The following is a 20,008-nucleotide window of genomic DNA, read 5'->3' as shown; positions in this document are numbered from 1 at the left end:
TATGTGATTGCTCAGTACACAAGTGCTGTTCGGGCGGCTGAAGAAGCAGATTGGAATTCATTCCATTTGACAGCTGTGACTTGCATCAGGTTCTCACAATTAAAGTGGGTGGACACACTTTTTAGTTTTAGACCAGAATAATCACAAATGGGTAGGGATCACATTCTATTACAGCTAAAGCAAAATGTGATCGTTGAAAGGCAAGGGCGGGCATTACTAAAACAACCTATGGTCCAGTGACGCAGCAACCTAAAGTGTTTTGCTCTTGAGAAACTTCAATTGTTTGAGTGGAAGGGAAGAGAATTCTTTCATCCCTAAACATTCACTAAATACACTTATATTAAAATGATACCCGATGTACCGTAGTTATATTGAATATTCTGTACACTCCCGGATGTTCAAACCTGCTTCTCCATATGATAAGTGGAAAAGAGTGTACTGTGTATAGAAAGAAAACAGAGTCCCTCGTTTGTAGTCCCGATTACTTATTTATTGACATGATATAGAACGACATGCACATATAACATTAAAAGAACAGTCTGAGAGTAGTAAATCTTAATATAAACACCTCCAACTTGGTTCTCCTGAGCAACATACTGCTCAATAAGGGGATATGTTTATACTGTAGCAAAAATCCTTATCCAACACCTACCATAGGATGGAGTAGTGTATTTTGGCTGGAATGTATTTGCACGGTTACACCTTGACGTTTGGTATGCAGGCTTACGACGCTTTGGCCAAAGGGTTAAACTAAATAACCAGGTTATTATTATTATTATTGAAGTATTTAAACTTTATACTATTTACCATATATGTTTTGTCAATTGGACGGAGCATTGGGCACCCCTGTCTTTTGTTGTATTTGCACGGATATAAAGCTTTAATGTGTGTACAAGCCGCTGCAAAGAAGAGATGTCATTGTGACATTGATGGTTTAAGATCTGTGATGCCAATTATAACGAATTCTAATAAAACAGCTTATAGAAAATAAACAGACTTTTTATGCTCAGAGTGTGATCAGACCTAACCGTTTAACATGCACCTTTCAGCTGGTTTCATCAGCTTTCACATTAGCGTTGTGGTTTGTTGGTCCCCGGTTACGATAGTTGGGCCTGACTTCTGATGGGGCCTAACTTTGGTTTTAGGACTGCTGGGGTGGTCTCCCTCGGTCAGTGCACAGACGGACGCCGCTCCACAGGCAGGGAGGGCCAGTGGTAGAGGGGGTGGACCCCTACGGAACTGCCAGAACACTGTTCTGGCTTCTAAAATAAGTGCTGGTGTTCTGGCTTATGGGAAAATGGGCCCCTAGAAGTCTCGTGACCGGGTGCAGCCGAACTGGCAGTAGTCACTGATTATGGTCATTCAAAAGTTACTGTAACTGGAAAGTTATTTTAACATGGGAAATATGAATTTTTGTGTAATGAAGTACTACATTGAAAACGGTTACTCCATGCAGAAATAAAAACCACAGTACATTACAATGAGAATATGACACACCGCTATTCTAAATTTCCTTCAAAACGTAAAGTCACAGGGACTTCTTTAAAGAGTCTTCTTTGTTGTAGCAGTCAGTTGCAGCACAGGACTTAAAGGGAAAAAAAAAATCTCTTCTAAGGAAATAAAGATTTTTTTTCTTCTTTTCACCTGTTAAAAGCTGTAAAAGTATCATTTGTATCAGTCCAGAGAGGAACTTTACTTTGCTTGTGGAAGGGCAGGTCCAGCATAAAGGTGAGACGCTAGAGCAGAAGTGTCCTACTCCTGTCTTCGAGCCATCAACAGGTCAGGTTTTAAGGATATCCCTGCTTCAGCACAGGTCTCGGTCAATGACGGAGCCACTGATTGAGCCACCTGTGCTGAAGTAGGGATATCGTTAAAACCTGGCCTGTTTGAGGCCCTTGAGGACTGGAGTTGGCCGCTCCTACGCTAGAGGAAATGAATAGCCCCAAAGTTTCAGATTTACCATGTTCAAAATATAAATATTATTTAAATATACCTATTCCATTTTTATTTGGAGCCATCAATCTAAAAAGTACATCCCATAATATATATTGCTGCTACTGACTCCATTGGACCATACTGTATATTGCACCTTTATGGGCAGTCTGACCATTCAGTGTACATATCTTTGTCTCCACATTCTTTAATATAACACATCAAGTCTTTGACTGATGGGGTAATTTATGCAGTTGCTTAGTTTAATTTTGAGTTATGTTTTTTCTCTCCATCTTTGAGAATGGTGTGTGTGTGTGTGTGTGTGTGTGTGTGTGTGTGTGTGTGTGTGTGTGTGTGTGTGTGTGTGTACACACACACTCCATGCGTAAAGTCTGAGAAACATTTTAATCATCTAGACAGTTTAAAAGTATCGCACTCACAAACGCCAGCGAAATTGAGGCATGTTATGTGCAAAGCTCATGCTCCATCACAGCAGGCAGGTGGATTGGTAGCAGTCCACACAATCAGATGCTGGCCGTAGATCCTGGAAACTGAATAGATTGAGTTGCCTCTAAGAGGGGTCCTCCAGTAACCGGTGGCGTGTTACTAGATGCCTCCTCGGCACTGTGTCTTTCCTGGCCTTCCAATAGGACATGGTGCGTTAACGTCCCTACGCATTTCGTCGTGCTGTCACAACTTCATCAGGGGTTGTTGTCATAACCGCGCAGTAACACTTATATAGTCCCACATATATCAGGTAATGATAATTAGGTGATTGAAATTATAGAGTTAGATCCATATTATCGCACATATTTTAAAAATACAGATATCATACCACAAATGGCCATACACATATAGTAACCTATGTACATAATCTATGTATAATGGCATATTTAATGTTTTTTATGTTGCCGACACCTAGCAGTTGAGTTGCGTATTCCAAATCCATTGTGGTTCAAATGGTGAATCATGTTTGTGCGATATTTGTTTTTATTTAGATAGAGTGCTGCATCCCATCTTTTGTAATATCTCATGCAGTATATGTGTAAGGCTATGATTAGCAGTGATTTTTTTCAGGTCACCAGATACGAGTTGTGTAATGGTTTCTCCCAGCCCCCCCAATCATTTTACACGAGGTCCTAACTCTTTTTGAACAGAATTGGAAAAATGAGAAAGACAACGTTGTTAAAAGACGAGCAGAAAGTACAACACAAAGCAGGTGAAAAACTCTACAGGTTCCTCCTATTTAACTGCTAATGGCAGATGTCAAGCGGCTATTTTCTTTTACCTTTTACCCTGGTATCTAAAAGACTGGGATTAAGTGTTTGCAGCTTTCATAGCACGGCTCTAAAAATACTCAAGGAATTGTTTCTAAATGTACAAGGCGAGAGAAATCCAAAGCTTACCAGAAAGCAAAAGACTCCAACATTCATCACATCCAATACCATGTACAAAAACTGTCTGGCTTTGCATTAAAAACCCATATCCCAGTGTAATTTCCTAGAAGACATTACAACCTTAAAGCAGCATTACAAGAATGGTTGCTGAAGCATGACCTGGTTATGTCACCAGAACCTTCTCATGTCTTTATTATGCATGATTCTGGGTCATTTGTCCCTCATATGAATTGTCTACACAAGGCTGGTCTCCTGCATAATACTTAATGTTAACACCAATGTTTTGCACGTTCCTTCATTATGAGATTGTGGGTCCAGCTGCTCTCTGGATGCAGCTGATGTCTTCTCTGTATTCTAAGCAAGAGAAGGCCTGACTCATTCTTAGCATATAATCAGCCTGCAGTTTTGTATACTTTTTTCTTATGCCACTAAGACAGCAGAGTTTTTCTCCTGCAATAAATGCTCACACCAGCCTATTACAGAAGTAATCCAGGTCTTTTCAAAGAAACTATTTAAACAATATTGGGCATAACTTTTTTTTTTTTTAAACAATTTACTAGTGTAGTTTTCACCTGAATGAAGAAATTTCTGACATTAAATATAGCACCCATGTTTCTACCTAGAGCAAGTGAATGTAAGCTTTCAAGCTCTAGTGATTCTGATGAATGAAGTTCTGGACTGAAAAATGAATTTGTAATAGAAAGATTTCCACTTCAGAGTGGCACTCCACTGGATTGTGTGAGGTATGTTATGAATGGACGAGCCTGCCTTCCAGCAAGGGAGACTCACTCCAAATGAGTGAGCAGTCATCCATTCTTAATAGATAGAATAAAGGTGACATTCTTTTGGGTTGGCACTTGCTAAGAATAGACAACAGATCACTTTTTATAATGGCTACCTTTGTAATATTTGGCACGATAAATAGGATAATTAGATGTTATCGCTGATAACCATAATGATCAATAAATACATTTTGGAATTTTCCTTAGGACTTCTTTTTTAATTGCTGATTTATTTTCATTTTTTCATATACTGCTTCTGTTATTACTTTATACTAGTTTAAGCTCTAGAAGGGAACCAGAAGATGCCCACATAACCCCTTGCAGGGGGTGGACAAAAATATTTCATTTTTAGGAGCCAGTGTTTTATTAGGTGTCACACAGACACTCCTCCTGCCACAGTGTGCATTGAAAGCAGGGGCGGGCAGAGTACAGGGCTCTAACAATCTCCTCCCCAAACCCTTGCGCGGCATCTGTTTCCTGCTTCCCGATCTCCCAAAGCCCTCTACTCACTGAGCTATGCGGCGGTGACTTGACCTGTCGATCCCCGCTGCTGCTGGTCCCAGCGCGTCAGATCCAGCTTTGATGTCGCTGGGGAGCGTTGCCAGTCACAGCGGTGATTGACTGGTCAGTCATCACTGTGCACAGATGCTGGGAGTTTCTTTCCACCCAGGGATATATTACCTTAAAGCAGTAATCTGTGCTATTGTTTAAAAAAAACTAAATAAAAAATTAATTGTATTTTGTTTAACTTTATTTTGTTTGAGATGCTTCTTTTTACTCTGAGCTCTGTAGATCTCCTCTCCCCGTGGTGCTGAGCAATGTAACTATTTACTTTTTCAGCTACAGCATCATATACACCCCGTTGCATCACCATATAATTGTCGTCATACAACATTACAGTGGTACATTTGCCCCTGTGTGAGGCTGACCCCGACAGCCACGTTGTCCTCATTTCTCCAGAAAATGTCAAAGTTCAATTTGCCTACAATCCAGGAGTCCCAGGAGCACCAAATACAATGATTACGCTGCAGGGAATAGTTCCCCCTTTGGATCAAATAGTTAAATCAAAATGATCCAATTTCCTCTTAAGATTTTTTTGCAGGTTTGATCCACCTGGATAACGTTCTGTTCTCCTTCCTTCCTTATCTCCTCCTACACTATATATTTTTTTGCATGTGCAGCATTTCATATTCTGGGGAAATTCCCACCGCTTGGTTTTTAGTCACCCAATGCCCTTCCATCCCTTCTAATTGTCATCAGTGAACATCAATAAGCTGGATTTGTATAAGGACACCCATAATCTTTTTGCACTACCTGTTCACTCATCTTCTAAGTAAAAATATAAAGAAAGATGTCTTTAATTGAAGCATTTTTCAGTCCTGCCATGCTGATTTTAGAACTGATCTGTCTTCTAGCCTACGTTAATAAGTCATTGGCTGCTAGGACTGTTTGTTTCTTAGTGCTTAAAGCAGCAGTTCAAGCAATATCCTACACGTGTGCTTTGTTTTTAATAAATCAGTTCTGTACTATGAGAAAATACTTGTAGCATTTAAATTAAAAAAAAAAATGTTTTAAAGACATTTTTAATGTTTCTAATGTAGGAAGCATTTCTAAAGTGACAGCCCCTTCCCCTTCTGATAGGCTCTGGCTTTTGAGCCCCACCCTCTAGCAGTGAACCAATTGTATCTAGTAACTGCCCAGTCAATCTTATTCCAGGAGTACATTGCCCACAATGCTGTGCAAGAACTGAATTAAATACCCCAGAGCAAGCGATCGATTACAGGAGAATGGATCGATCTGCACATTAGCTAATCACTTGTCAGTGTACAGATTGTATTGATGCACATATTGAATGGGAAAAATATATTTATTTATTTTTATAACGGCAGCTTGAACTGCAGCTTTAAATGGCTAAAGAGCAATTACCAGATTATTCTTATGCGTTTGTGCCTAATCTTTAAATACACGCAAAGTAGGCGGTCATGGTACACAGCATTGCTTTACATTGTGGCATAATTACTATTGAGGAAGGTGAATGATGGTTCCAAACTTAATCGGAAGCAGATTTTATAGTGGTTTTTGAACATGTTGCAATATGTCGTGGTCCAGAGTATTGTATGCTTCTCATTATTGAAATGTAACTAGAAAAGAATACCCTCATGCACCCTTGTGAAAACACTCACTTTAGTATTTGTATTGTGCTAACTAAAATGCCCTCGACTGCCCATATCTACTAAAGGGGATTTAGAGCATTCTTAAAGAGTCAATCCAAAATAAAAGGGGTATGCTGCACTCAACAATGAAAAAATATAGTGAAAATAAAGGTGAACAATAGCGCTCAAGCAAACAATGAATTACAATGAATTACAAAAAACCTGTGATATAGAGACCAAGGTAGTCCCGGAGCTGCCCAAAGAAGTGAATCTGGAATCTCCTACCCAGATTTGGTAATGTAGGGGAAAGACACCTCCTGTGGCGCTGAGGAATGGTTTAATTGTGATTGTAGACAAAGTTATTTTCTTGATGGATTCCTCAAGAGAAAAAGAGAAAACAAGCATACACACTGCAATAGTGCATTACCCAGGGACAACTAGGATGTATAAAGAGAGCAATTTTAATACAATATTAAAATACAGTATAACATATAAAATAAAAAACAATTGATTACACTAAAAAAAAATTACTAAAAGGAATTATACTAAAAAGAACTATCTGTGCCTTGGCATAGGAACCAGATGTCTTGAAACTTGCTCCGTTTGGTGTAAAATTGGAAACCTACTCACCGAAAGTGACTAGGACATAAGCGTTATTGAAATGGTCTTATCAGCATATGGGACCGCTTGCTGCGAGGTGAAATTGCGTCAATCCACGGAAGAGGATCTCCTTTTCTGCTCGGGTGTCTGCTTGCTGCACACTGCTTGCTGCTTTCTCCCAGAGTTCAGCCGATCAACTCCTCCTGTGACGTCACCGCTTGTTCTCCACAGCTACTGAGACACCGTAGCTGTGGAGAACAAGCGGTGACGTCACAGGAGGAGTTGATCGGCTGAACTCTGGGAGAAAGCAGCAAGCAGTGTGCAGCAAGCAGACACCCGAGCAGAAAAGGAGATCCTCTTCCGTGGATTGACGCAATTTCACCTCGCAGCAAGCGGTCCCATATGCTGATAAGACCATTTCAATAACACTTATGTCCTAGTCACTTTTGGTGAGTAGGTTTACAATTTTACACCAAACGGAGCAAGTTTCAAGACATCTGGTTCCTATGCCAAGGCACAGATAGTTCTTTTTAGTATAATTCTTTTTAGTAAATTTTTTTTAGTGTAATCAATTGTTTTTTTATTTTATCTTATACTGTATTTTAATATTGTATTAAAATTGCTCTCTTTATACATCCTAGTTGTCCCTGGGTAATGCACTATTGCAGTGTGTATGCTTGTTTTCTCTTGAGGAATCCATCAAGAAAAGAACTTTGTCTACAATCACAATGAAAAATATACATACAGTTTTACCGGTGCTGCTGGTTCAAGGATAACCTGTCGGGTATATCCCAGGGCAATACTAAGGAAAAGAAGGATCCAACGCTCTACGGTTTTCTAAATAAAGCTAATTTATTGTGCCACACAACGTTTCGACAAATAGGCCTTTCTGCCTAGTCACTTGAGAAAGACCTGTTGGTGGAAACGTTGTGTGGCACAATAAATTAGCTTTATTTAGAAAACCGTAGAGCGTCGGATCCTTCTTTTCCTTAAAGAGGCAATCCAAGCATGCAATTTGTTTCATTATTTTTTAACATAGTTTTGAACCAGGATGTCCCCATTAATTTTCGCTCCGGGGACTTGCTGCTTCCAGGGATAGACCTCCCGTAGGGGTTGCGGTAGCCGCTCCTCTACCCAGGTTCATGTAATGGCAGAGGTTCAAAGCTTCCAATCCTTGTGGGCCAATAGGAAACGGTGACAGCATCCGGGTCGGCTTCCTATTGGCTCGCATGATGCGGGAGCTTAAAACTTACCAGAGATACCGGCACCCTCTTTGGTGGTCTGTATTTCGGAAAGCAGGGGGTCCCCCGAGCTGGATTTAATTAGGTTCAGCTCCAGAGACCCCCTGCTTCAAACCTACGATAAAAAAATAAAAAGTGCATTAATTGCTCATTTAAGCATAGATCTCATTAGTGAGTATCGGTCTAAGAAAGACCATCACCCATTAAGGATTAGAGGGCACTAAATGTGGGAGTGCATCTCAGGTGAGGGAATTGAACAAGAACTGCTGCTTCTAAAGCCTTTCCCCTTATATTTGTTTCAGACTTTCCTATTCTTTTTTCAAGAATGAACTCCTCGCACTCTGCACATTGAACTTTTAGCTTTATGTGAATAATTTACAACTACCGCACTGTTCTTGTATCATATTCGTCATTCTTCCATTTGCTGAAAGAGTTTAAGAGGACTATACATATCCTTGTTCGCCCTGGAGCAGTTTGCATCAGTATGATGTCCCTTAAAATATTAACTAAATGTAATTAAAATTCTTTATTCAAAGTGATGTTTGGAGTTACTGATCTGCTGTAGGCTGGTAGACCCTAATTAAATCACATTAAAAAAAAACTTGTTTAAAGGGATAATGCCACTAAGAATTGGATGAAATGGCGGCAGATGAACACCCTCTCTGCCACACAACAGTGATCAGAGTTAAAGCAGCAATTCTACATTCCCCCCTTTTTTTTTTCTTCTTTTCCTTATTTGTATATGTAAAGCGTGTGACCATCTATAATTCTACATTCTTGCCTAAGCTGGCAATCGTTTGGTGCTCCTGTTATAAATGTGTAAAAATCCTGATTGTGTGCCTAACGAAATGGCTGAATCAATCCTTCAATCAATGTAACTCAGCAGCTACAATGTATCCTGATATAACCAAGGCAACATTGTAAGAATAAATAGTTTACAGCTCAAAGGGCTGGGAATATTGGCAACAAATTATAACACAGGAAAGTGTTGCGGAGATCTTGCACTGCTTGGGTGGTGGGCTAAAACCTGCTATAGAAATCAAATGATGCTTTAAAACAGCAGTGTGCAAAGTGGGGGGCGCGCCCCCCAGGCAGGGTGCGAGACACGCTGCGGGGGGGGCGCGGGTGTTACAGATGCCCCGCGCGCGCTTCCCGAACGCATTTAAATGAATGCCGGGGGAGCTGCAGGACCTCTGTAAACCTCACTTACTTTGATTCATGACAATGTGACTTCTTGAAGCCAGGATGTCTGAATCAAGTTAGGGGGGGGGGGGGGGGAGCGAGGAGAGGGGGAACGCCAGCAGGGGGGCACATGGGGGAAAAAATTGCGCACCCCTGCTTTTAAATGTATTAAAAATGGTATTGAGTTGAATAATATATATTTTTAAATACTGTAAGTTTTATCCAATACTACAGAAGTGGCTTATTTAAAAAGAACCCATGTAAGTTTCACGTTTTGCTGCTTTAACACAATCGACAAACTCCAAGTTGCTGGCAGTTTTAGAAATGCCTGCAAATAACGTATTTACACGAGGATACATTAGTCTGCGAGAGCTATCAAAAAGCCAGGTTTTGTGGGAAAGGTATAGCTAAGCAAGTTGTGCTAGTGAAAGTTAAAACTGGGCTTGTTAGTTACGTGTTATTGAGAGAAGCCTTGAAAACCTGGCCTGTTGGTAGCCCTGGAGGACTGAACTTGAGCACTCGGTGCGCGACTAATCAGTTCAATCTGATTCCTGGGCGCGACAGGCAGGTCACGTGAGCGGCCCGCCCAATGAGGGCGAACCAGCTCTGTGACGTCACAGACACGGCCCCTACAGCTAATCTACCTTGGCCACAAAATGCTCCCGCTAAACGCGGGTGATGTCACACGCGCACCCGCCTCCGCGTGGTCTTCGGCAGCATGGACGCAGCCTATGTATACATTACAAGTATGTTACCTGGGTGGAACGCCGAATGTCAAAGCTATTTCTGAAATAATGTCAAAGTTTGTTCTTTTTAACCCCCTGAGTAACTGGAACATTTCAGGTATCGGCAAGTATCAAATTCATACGACCAGATGGTATGAACTTGCTGTGATACAGTATATCTCAAACACCTTCTGCAGATAATATAATTGTTGTTCACCATTATAACTGAGTGCTTTCCACTATTCTGTGCAAAAAGAAAACAGAAGAAGCCCGATGGGAGTAACAGGCCTGCAACCAGTATCATCCCGTGTAGCCCAGTTTTGGACAACTCCAGTTATTTGTATATATTTACATAAACATATACATAAAGTAAATGGGGTCAAAATGAGCTTTTTCACTCACAAAATGAAAATAAAATGAATTGTTTCCTTTGATTTTTTTTTTTTTTTTTAAATTGTCCTTCATTAGGTTTACTACAAATATGTAAAATCCCATGGAGTATTCTAAGAAAAATGCATTTAACATGAAAGGAACCAGAGACCAATGACCATAATTTGTGTAACCGATATCAGAAAAACAGAAGTGTTTCATGCACCTCAGAAAACTCCATCTTTGGGATTATCTTCTCATACTACAATTGCTGGATAATTATTAGGGTATTACTTGTACCTTCTTTTGGAGCATTACGTAGTTGTCATATTGGGTATCCCAAAATACGCACATCTAGGTTTAAATGTTCATTGGTGTGCAAATCATTCCATGAAATGTCTAAGTTGATCTCAATAGTCACAATTTGGTGTGGGCCGTGGTATCTTTCATTGGTACATTGAAAAGCGAATCAAGGCACTACGTATTTGCTTCAAAAGAATACATCAATTGAGCCATTAAATACGACGTTTCGACCGCTACATCGGCCTTTCTCATAAGTGGCTAGGTGGCACATCCATAGTGCCTTCATTCGCTATTCATTGTACCAGAATTTAGATCACCAACAGGTTTTCCCCTGGGATCAGGAGCACCGGTAATTGTATAATTTTCCCTATTTTTAAATGGTGTGCCGCATACATCTTCATTTTGTATCTTTCATTGGGCCATTATGACATAAAACATAAGAGCTTCTCTTTCACGTGTCTGAAAACGGACACTTCTGGCCATGTAATCATAATGCTTTGTCCCTGTAACCTTTTTAGGTAACATTAGTAATATCTAAATATTAAAAGTAAGAGTACATAATACTACACTTTATTAAGCAATACAAGTTCAAACTATATGCAGTAAATATGCCTCTGCATGGACAAATCTTAGCAAAGATAAGAATATGAAAAGCCTGGTCTGTCTCTGCTATATCCCCAACTATTCAGGTTTAGTATATACATACTGCAGTGCTTTGGCAACACTTAAGGAAGCAAGGTACAGGCTGATTTATGCAGCTGTTGATAAAATGTTTGGATCCAGGGAGGAGAACATTTCTCATTTGTAATGTATATTATGACAGGCTCATTTTTAAGCATCTCTGTCAGTGGAATAAGTAAACCAGCAGCAATGCTGGCTCCCAGAGATGTGACCTTGGGCCAAGCAAGACCCTCAATCCAACCGTGCACTGGGTTCAGTGGTTAAAGCAACAATTGAGGTCAAAGGAAACTTTTAGGCAAAGCAGAAGCCTGCGAGGAATAAATATAATGCAGGACCGTGTGAAAACTTGGGTGCTTTTAAAGGGAAGAACCTCCCTCCATCTTCCGCTCATGACCCTGAGGTGCATAAACCTTTCGATGCCAGAGAACCGGCAATGCATTGGAGCTCAATGTACAGCAAATAGAAATAGTACTTGTGAGCACATTCACATGTAACTCTGCTTTTCACCATTATCTCTGAGCATACAATGCTTCCACTGCAGCCAGGGATTCTGGGAAATGACATGCAAATTAGTACTCAGTGTCTATTTTAACATGGAGCTATGTAAACTTATGCCTGCCGCATTACACCGCTTTCAGCACAGTCTGGGTTAAAGGAGTGCATAACCAGTAACCCTTCTCACAGACAGCTGTTTCTACATTTTAGGGTCTCTTTATTGTGAGGCTGGTTATACTGGCTATGCAATGTGACGCTGGGATAGATTTGAACCACACATTTTATACGTTATGGTTAGTATAAAACTGACCCAACCCCTCCACCGTACAGTTCAATGTAGAATCACTGTGGGTTTTTTTTCCATCTGGAATACTGACCACCATGGAGTACATCAATTTTTGTGCATTTTCCTCACTTATTTAATGTCATTGTATTGGTGCCCAACTCTTAAATCTCAGTACAGCTAGGCATGCTTTTGTCCGTGTTTAAACGCCTCTCTATATGTGATGAGCAAGATCTCACTGCGTGCCAAGGCAGATTCGAAAATGAAAGAAATACCGTATGAGTTTATCCACCGCCGGGATGGCAAAATACCCTGGGATTTAAGGATACAAAGCCAGTCAGAGCACCGTATACCTTATCTTTTGGAACCAGATGTGACGGGAGTTGCTCACCATCTGATAAACATAGTGTTGCTGTTTTTTTTATTTATTATTGGAATCCAGTTGACTTGGCTGATGTCTTGTTAAATGATGCTTTATTGTAATACAGGCATGGATTCTGAGCTCTGACCAGTAAGGTAGATAAGGAAAAGCTGAAATCCGATCACCATTGTTAATGGTTACTCAATATGTTTTAAAAAATAGTGTTTTTTTTAAAAAAAAACATACATATGGTTTTTGTATTGTGTCGTATCCCTTTGTCTACAATAATGGTGCTATGGCTGCCCTATATTAGCACGCACAACGTTGTAGTGTGTTACACATTTAAAATTAAATTACACACCAGCGAAATCTTCGTAGTTCTTGACTTTCACGGTCTATGAAGTTCGGGGTTTCTAAAAAATCATGTCAAAATGCTCATAGGAATCCCAGTAAACCTTCTCATTTGAAATAATCATGTTACCAATGGTACAAAATAAGCATTTACCGTATTCTGGAATCCGGCATTTAAATTTAAATTTAATCAGAAAGGTTTAGTTTCCTTGAAATAAAATGTTCATTGAATTGGTGTAGGTTTGTTGCTCAAAGATTGGGAAGAAAAGCTGCTTGCCCACCTTCCTCAATCATAATATAAACATTTAACACCAGCTGGGAGTAAAACCTCGTAATATCCACCAACCATGTGTGCGTTTCTTTTCTTTTAGAATAGAAACGTTGGCGTGTGCGGGTCACTCTTGGTGCACTGGTCCCAAGTGCCCGGTTGTTTCTGTGCATGGTTCTGATGTTCTGACTTGTATGTCATTTGTTTACACAGAGGCGGAATGGAGAAGACATCCCTGTGACCCAGACAAAGAACATCAACCACAGAAGATTTGCAGCCTCCTTTAGGTTGCGTGAGGTGACAAAGGCAGATGAAGATTTGTACAGATGTGTAACGCAATCAGACAGAGGATCTGGAGTCTCCAATTTTGCTCAACTTATTGTTCGAGGTAAGGATTTGGTTTGACTCCATTTATTTCAACTAAATCAAGCAGACTTTTTTCAACCTGTGTCTAGTTCTGTAGAGGTTTCCCACATTTAGATTCATTTTCAAATGACACTTTTTTTTAATGAACTGAAGGTCGTTTAAAGGGTTTGTGCCTTAAATCAGCTTGGTGTGGAAATATTTCTTTTTAGCATGTAAAAATAGAACACTGCATAAGTGTCTTTCTGTCTTCAAACTTTTTTTTTTTTATTAGTGCAATTATGTACCTGAGGTTTCTTGGCATTTCAGCTGTAGATGCAGCCTTTTCCAAAGACGGTTTGAAAAGTCATCGTTTAAAAAGGCTGCATCTACAGCCGAAATATTCCGTGTACAATGGTTTAAAAGAAGTTTGGAGAAGACGGTGCCCTACTCCTCTCCATGTACCTGTAACACTAAGGACCTTTGCATGGAGATCCATGATTTCTGATCACCGACAATTGTAAGTTACCCTGTGCAGGAGTGCTCGTGGGACAACCTATGCATTAATATCCAGCTCATGCCCGGACCTAAAGTAATTGTCATCATGGGCTAATTGTATCCTAATTCATGTTTAATGTTTTTTTGTTTGTGCAACTTTTTTGTCTGTGTGTAATTCATGCCGTAATATATGAATCCGTATGGTGAGTTTATGCGCAGGGGAAAACTGCTCTTCACAGCCACAAGCCACGGAGTAACAAATATACTGTAACATGGGATAACGTTTAAAGGGTAGAATTATAAAATACAGGAACTTTCTGGCTGTGGTTGTGCCTTGTTATGCGAGTGCATTTTGGTGTATGGTTTACATTTTTTCAACACAAGGCTCCCTTAAAGGTGAAGTACCCTCCTGTATTTTCATGTCACAAAGCATATGTACTTTTTATGCTTTCTCTAGTTTCTTTTCCCCGAATAATTTCAGGCCGACATTCTCCCAGGCTACTGATGCCTTGATTCTGTAACTGCTCTAGGGACTCCAATTCTGTTATGATGGTAATGTCCTCTCTGGCTAACAGCATGAGCTCCTTATTACTTCAGATGTACGACTGTGGCAAGCTATTCCTATTTACATGGAAGCATATTAACGTTTCCTGAAATGCATATGATCATTTGTTGCAAAAAAAAATTCAACTCTTATAACATATTAGTCGTAGTGAGGTTTTTCAGAGTTGCTCTCTGCACTGCAGTGGGTAACCCAAACATAGGGTAAACTCACTAAAATTATTGTTTCACGTTTCTGTGCATAGAGTTTAAACTAATTTGCTTGGAATCAGATTATTTGGTTCAATATGTCGTACGTACACAATCTGGGCGACTGCATTGTAAGATTACCTTAAGGTCAATTTATGAGCCTGTTTGTACAGTAAATAAGATTTTGAAGGTTTCAATCGCATTTTTATGGATTGAAAGCGTAACCCATCACATTCCCGCAGACCCTTTCCACCTATTGTGGAAGAATCAAGCGGGATTCTGGGAGAGAAAATGGTAATCATGACGTCTCCCTGATACAATGACAAAAAACAAAACTTATTTGAACCAGTAGATTCTGTGGTATTTCTTTTGGCTAAAAATAGAGTAATGGTACTGTAATTGGACACTTTTCGATGTGTTTATGTAACTTAGGACTTTGGAAACATTATGGCAGAAATAGTAGGCTGAGCTCTAGAAGGCTAGTTGAAGGCCTTGAATTTTTCTTGGGTTGAATTTGTGTGATTCAGAAGTCTAAGAATACAGACAAGACTTAAAATTAAGCAGAGGAACTTAAACAGCAATCTGCAATGATCACTCACCATTTTTAATTTAAAGCCGCAGTACTACATTCCTCCCCCCTCTATTATGTTAAACATGGGACAATGAATAATTCTACATTCTTATCGAAGATTGCAATCAGTGCTCCTGTTACAAAGCTGTATAAATCCTGATTGTGTGCCTAACATAATGGCCACCTTTCCGTTTCTATCAATCCTTCAGTCTGTGTAACGCAGCAGCTATAATGTATCTATATACTGTATTATTATGAAGGTAACTTTAACAATAGGTGACGTTTGCAGCTCAAACTGCTGGGAACATTGGCAACAAATTATCTCAAAGAGGAAAGTGTTGCAATGATATTGCACTGCTGGTGAGGTGGGCTAAAACCTGCTATAGAAATCAAAGGATGCTTTAAAGCTGCAGGCCAAGCAATATCCTACATGTGTGTTTTTTTTATTTTAACAAATCAGTTCTGTACTATAAGAAAATACTTGTAGCATTTTTTTAAAACAATTCTGAATGACATTTGTAATGTATTATAATGTAGCCAGCATTTTTATGTTTCTTTAGCAACCATTTACAAAGTCACATCCCCTTCCTCTTCTTAAACAGACTCTGGCACACCCTTTTTTGAGCCCTGCCCTCTCTCTAGCAGTGCAACAATTGCATCTGACTGCCTGGTCACATGATCTTTCCCACAGAACTTTGCATCTTTGGTCCTTTTCCGCTGCTCTGACAGCCATTTGGTGAACCCCCGAGCTGAATCTTCGCTAATTGATCACAGGAGAACAGATCGATCGGCAACCTGGCTGTGTGGATTGTATACATGCACACATTAAAGGGAATTTTATTTATTTTTTTAAAAACGCAGCTTGAACTGCTTTAAAAATAATTGAAACAGGCATTGAGTTAAATTTAAAAAAAAAGTAACATCTAATACTACACAACTGAGTTATTAAAAAAAAGAGTTCATATGTTTTTGCTGCTTTAAAAAAAAAAATATTATTATTTATTTTTATTTTTTTAGATATTTTGTTCTTTCCAACACAAAATTTTATTTTTTAAATATAATGCTACATTCAGGGGAGAGCATGTGAAATATATAATGCCCAGGAGCTTAAAATGAAACTCTATCCAGAGCCCAGTGCAGTCTAAAGGTTACCGTGGCAACCTCCGATACCAGAGGTTAAGAAAATGTTTAAAAAATAATACATACCCAGGTGGCAAAATACTAACATGAACTACATTCATATAGGCTTCTGGGTGGGATTGCTGCTAAAATTGGTTGGATTTAATAGCATACAATAAGACGTTGAAAAGTACGCATACCCATTACTCACAAAGGGGATTTTTCATTAAACTGCTGTAGTGCCGATCAGCCCACTATTGCACAGAAACTGCCATTGAAATCAATGCGAGCTTCCGTAATATATAGTGCCCCCAATCAGCACTATATCAGGTTAATGAATAACACCCAAAGTCCAGTTGGGAGAAGAAGGGGGTGCACTATTGCCGTCTTGGATTCATGGAATGGGAACTTTGTGATCTAATCCAAATTCAGAAAGAGCAGGCGCTCCAAAATTGCACAGACGAATATATTTAGTATTCACATGAACCCAACGTATTTTGGTCCCAGCCAGCAGGGCTTTTGTCAGGGATATGTGTAATTTCGATTTATTAGCATATTATTTGCCGACATGCACAGGGACTTTTTTGTTTGGCAACACTATAGTGTCAAAAGATCCAGGCTAAAAGAAAAATCAAGCTTCTGTTGGGCGAGCAGCAGTGGAAAGAGGTCTTGGTTATGCGTTGTTATTTTATTAATTCCTATTTCTGTTTATCCGTGCAACCAATAAATAAATCGGGTTAACACAAATATATAACATGCATAAACCCAGGGGGATGCCGCTTCTTCAGCGTTAAAGCTGTGCTAAGGATTAACCATGGTGACGGATCCTGCATCTCAATGGCACGTTCAGTCTGACATCCTGCTACAGCAGGAGAAAAGATGGTAATTTTAAGGGAAATTTTGGGGCCACTGATATGAATTGCCTTTAATAGGAGTTGGCAGTGTATTTGGCCATTGTCAAGGATGACCCAGGGGCAAGAGTTTATTAGCGCATTTCCTGCTAAAGCAAAAGTGACAGGGCGTGCCTAGGGCTTTTTTTTTTTTTTTTGCGATTTGTAATAAATGAACATTTCACTGCTGGATTGTGCCGCTGAGGAATATTGGTCTGGGTGTTCACACCGCCAGGGGATGAGGGAAAAAGAAACACGATTTGCTTTATCATAACTTTAGTATTGCTTCCAAACCGTTTTGTATCGTAATGTTTTCAGCCTGTAGGAGCCAAACTTTAATGATTGTGTAAGGTGGCATTTTCACCCACTGATTTGTATGTGAAAACATGCGTTTGCGTGCAGGGCAACATGGTTAGATACGAAAATCCTTCTCCCCTGCTGCAATCGGATGCTGCACCGTGCTGCTGCACCCTGCTGCTGCACCCTGCTGCTCTCAAGTTACCTATTCGCTTAATATTTTGGCCAGGAAAGATAGCAGCTGAACCTGGGATCTCATCAACGGCAGAGTTACTTACCACTGTACTATTTGTACAGTTGAGTTCTTTCTATGAACGTGGAGCCCAACGTACCTTAGTGTTGGGCAGTAGGCTGAAGGTGTGCAGTGGGTCACGCAAGAGAATAGTAGGGGGGGAGGGAGCAGAGGCATACAAAGGGAGATGAAAGGGGAGAAGTGAGATGGGGAGAAAAGAGGAATAAGGTGTGTGTGTGGGAGGGGGGGGGGGAGGGAGGTGAGAGCATTGAGGCGTGTGCTTAGGGCCAAAGGGAGTGGTGGAGCTTGGTTTTCCCCCTTGGATGGAGTCAAATGTTAGCAGGTATGAATACCAAATGTGAGTCACAAATATTTACCCTATCAAACAGATCAGTGATAATGCTCTTGGAACAGCCATTAAGCAGAATTACAACCATGCATGTGACATTCTATTGTCTAAAACATGATTCCATTATGAAGAGGCTTTCATATACAGGTAATTATATACTCACCCCCCCCCCCCCCACTGTAAACCTGTTACTACCCCAAGGAATACCCTTTTTACAGGTCCTACGCCGATCTGTAAACATTCTCTTTTTTCCTCTCTGACACAAATCTATATGGTGCGGTGGGTTTAAGTTCGGAGCTTGCAGGGACTGTGTGTGTTTGTAAATGTCAATTGGTAATCATTATTTGAAGGTTTCTGACCCCTCCTGCCTTTTTTTAAGCTCGCCCAGCCCACTCTTAAATAGCCGGTCTTGTGATGCACCTGGGAATAACCAGTCTATTAAGACGTCGTCCTCCATTAGAGAGGTAAAGAGAACGTTTGCAGATAGTGTTAGGACCTGTAAAAAGGGTATAACGTGGTGAGGTTATAGGTTTCAAAATACTTTGGCCAAAGAATTTGACTAAACGACGCTTATGAAAAGACATAAGTATTTAACTATGTAATTTGTCCTATTGGATGTAACATTGGGGCTTTTTGCATTTTGGTTTAATGATGTATATGTATATATATATATATATATATATATATATATATATATATATATATATATATATATATTTTTTTATAAAGCTCACATTTTTATCGTTTTCTAGGGTTATGGGATGCAGCAATTAGAAAGGGAAGGGGGACATGGAATGTAAGGGGACATAGTTATCAAAGTTGGGAACATAAGCCATACATACAGGGCATTATGGGTCAGGGTAGTGTCATATTTTTGTAAACCCTACTGTACTGTATATAACTATATAATAAAGTCTGTATCAAATCAGGGGGGGAGAGGTGTAACATGGAAAGGGGATAAAGTGGTACAGGTAAAATGAACATGGGTGGGTAAGATGGGGCGGGGGGAGAAAGGCAAGAGTCAGGTAGAGTGGGGAGGGGGTAGTTACAATTCTAGCAAGTTGTTCATGGTCTCTGCTGGTGTAGCTTCTAGTATGCTGCCAGCAATGACATTGTTTGTGCATTAAGTTTGTAATGACATTTTGTTTTTTTTTGTTTTTTTGTTTTTTAATCCAGTGTTGGTTAAAAAGACAAGCAAAATGCCAGCCAGAGGTTAAAACATCTCATCCACACTCATTCATTTTCTCTTTATTAACTTCTCATATTAAACCCACTAAGGACATCGCAGTTCAATGATATAACATTTCTTTTACCAAAGTTATTTTCTTACAATACTTCAATGTCAGGATTGTTAATTAGTAAGACAAGCATCCTTGGTGAACTTCCTCATCTACTTGGTATTTATATTTAATTATTTTGTTATGAGATTCATACAGTATTCACATAATAGACCTATGCTATTTTTCCTTCTTGATAGAATCCTTGTTATTCTTGTATACTCTCTCCCCTGAACTATGAATGATATTTGCCATTCTAAGCACAGGAGACTTTTTTTTTGAACCTTCCACTGATTCACCTTTTATATTCGGCACATCTCCAATCAAATCAGCAGTACAATGCAATAATGGCTCTGGAAGCCCTGCCTTGCACATAATGAGGCTTTGAGAAAGGAAGCCTGGGAAGATGTGCATGGTCTCTAGTGAGTACTACATGCACTTTTAAATAAATACATTGAATGAGCCAGATAAAAGGACTTGTCTTCACGGGCCTGAAAAGCCGAGTTGACAATGTTAGATGTGCCTTGCTCTGATTGTCGGGGATCTCCTTTCAGATAACA

At 39.8% G+C, this 20,008-nt stretch overlaps 1 protein-coding gene across 5 annotated transcripts in view; it reads left to right on the top strand.

Moving 5' to 3' along the window:
* Positions 1–20,008, top strand: part of PTPRK (protein tyrosine phosphatase receptor type K) — a 449,549-nt gene that overhangs the window by 216,324 nt on the left and 213,217 nt on the right. For all 5 annotated transcript variants that reach the window (XM_075597282.1, XM_075597281.1, XM_075597279.1 and 2 more), the window contains exon 6: positions 13,337–13,511. In XM_075597282.1, the coding sequence (XP_075453397.1) occupies positions 13,337–13,511 (175 nt within the window). The remainder of the gene's footprint in view (positions 1–13,336; positions 13,512–20,008) is intronic.

This window comes from Ascaphus truei, chromosome 4 (genome assembly GCF_040206685.1).
Source record: "Ascaphus truei isolate aAscTru1 chromosome 4, aAscTru1.hap1, whole genome shotgun sequence".
Classification (NCBI taxonomy): Eukaryota; Metazoa; Chordata; class Amphibia; order Anura; family Ascaphidae; genus Ascaphus; species Ascaphus truei.
Note: the sequence above shows the minus strand (reverse complement) of the source record. Positions and strands in the feature narration are given on the sequence as shown.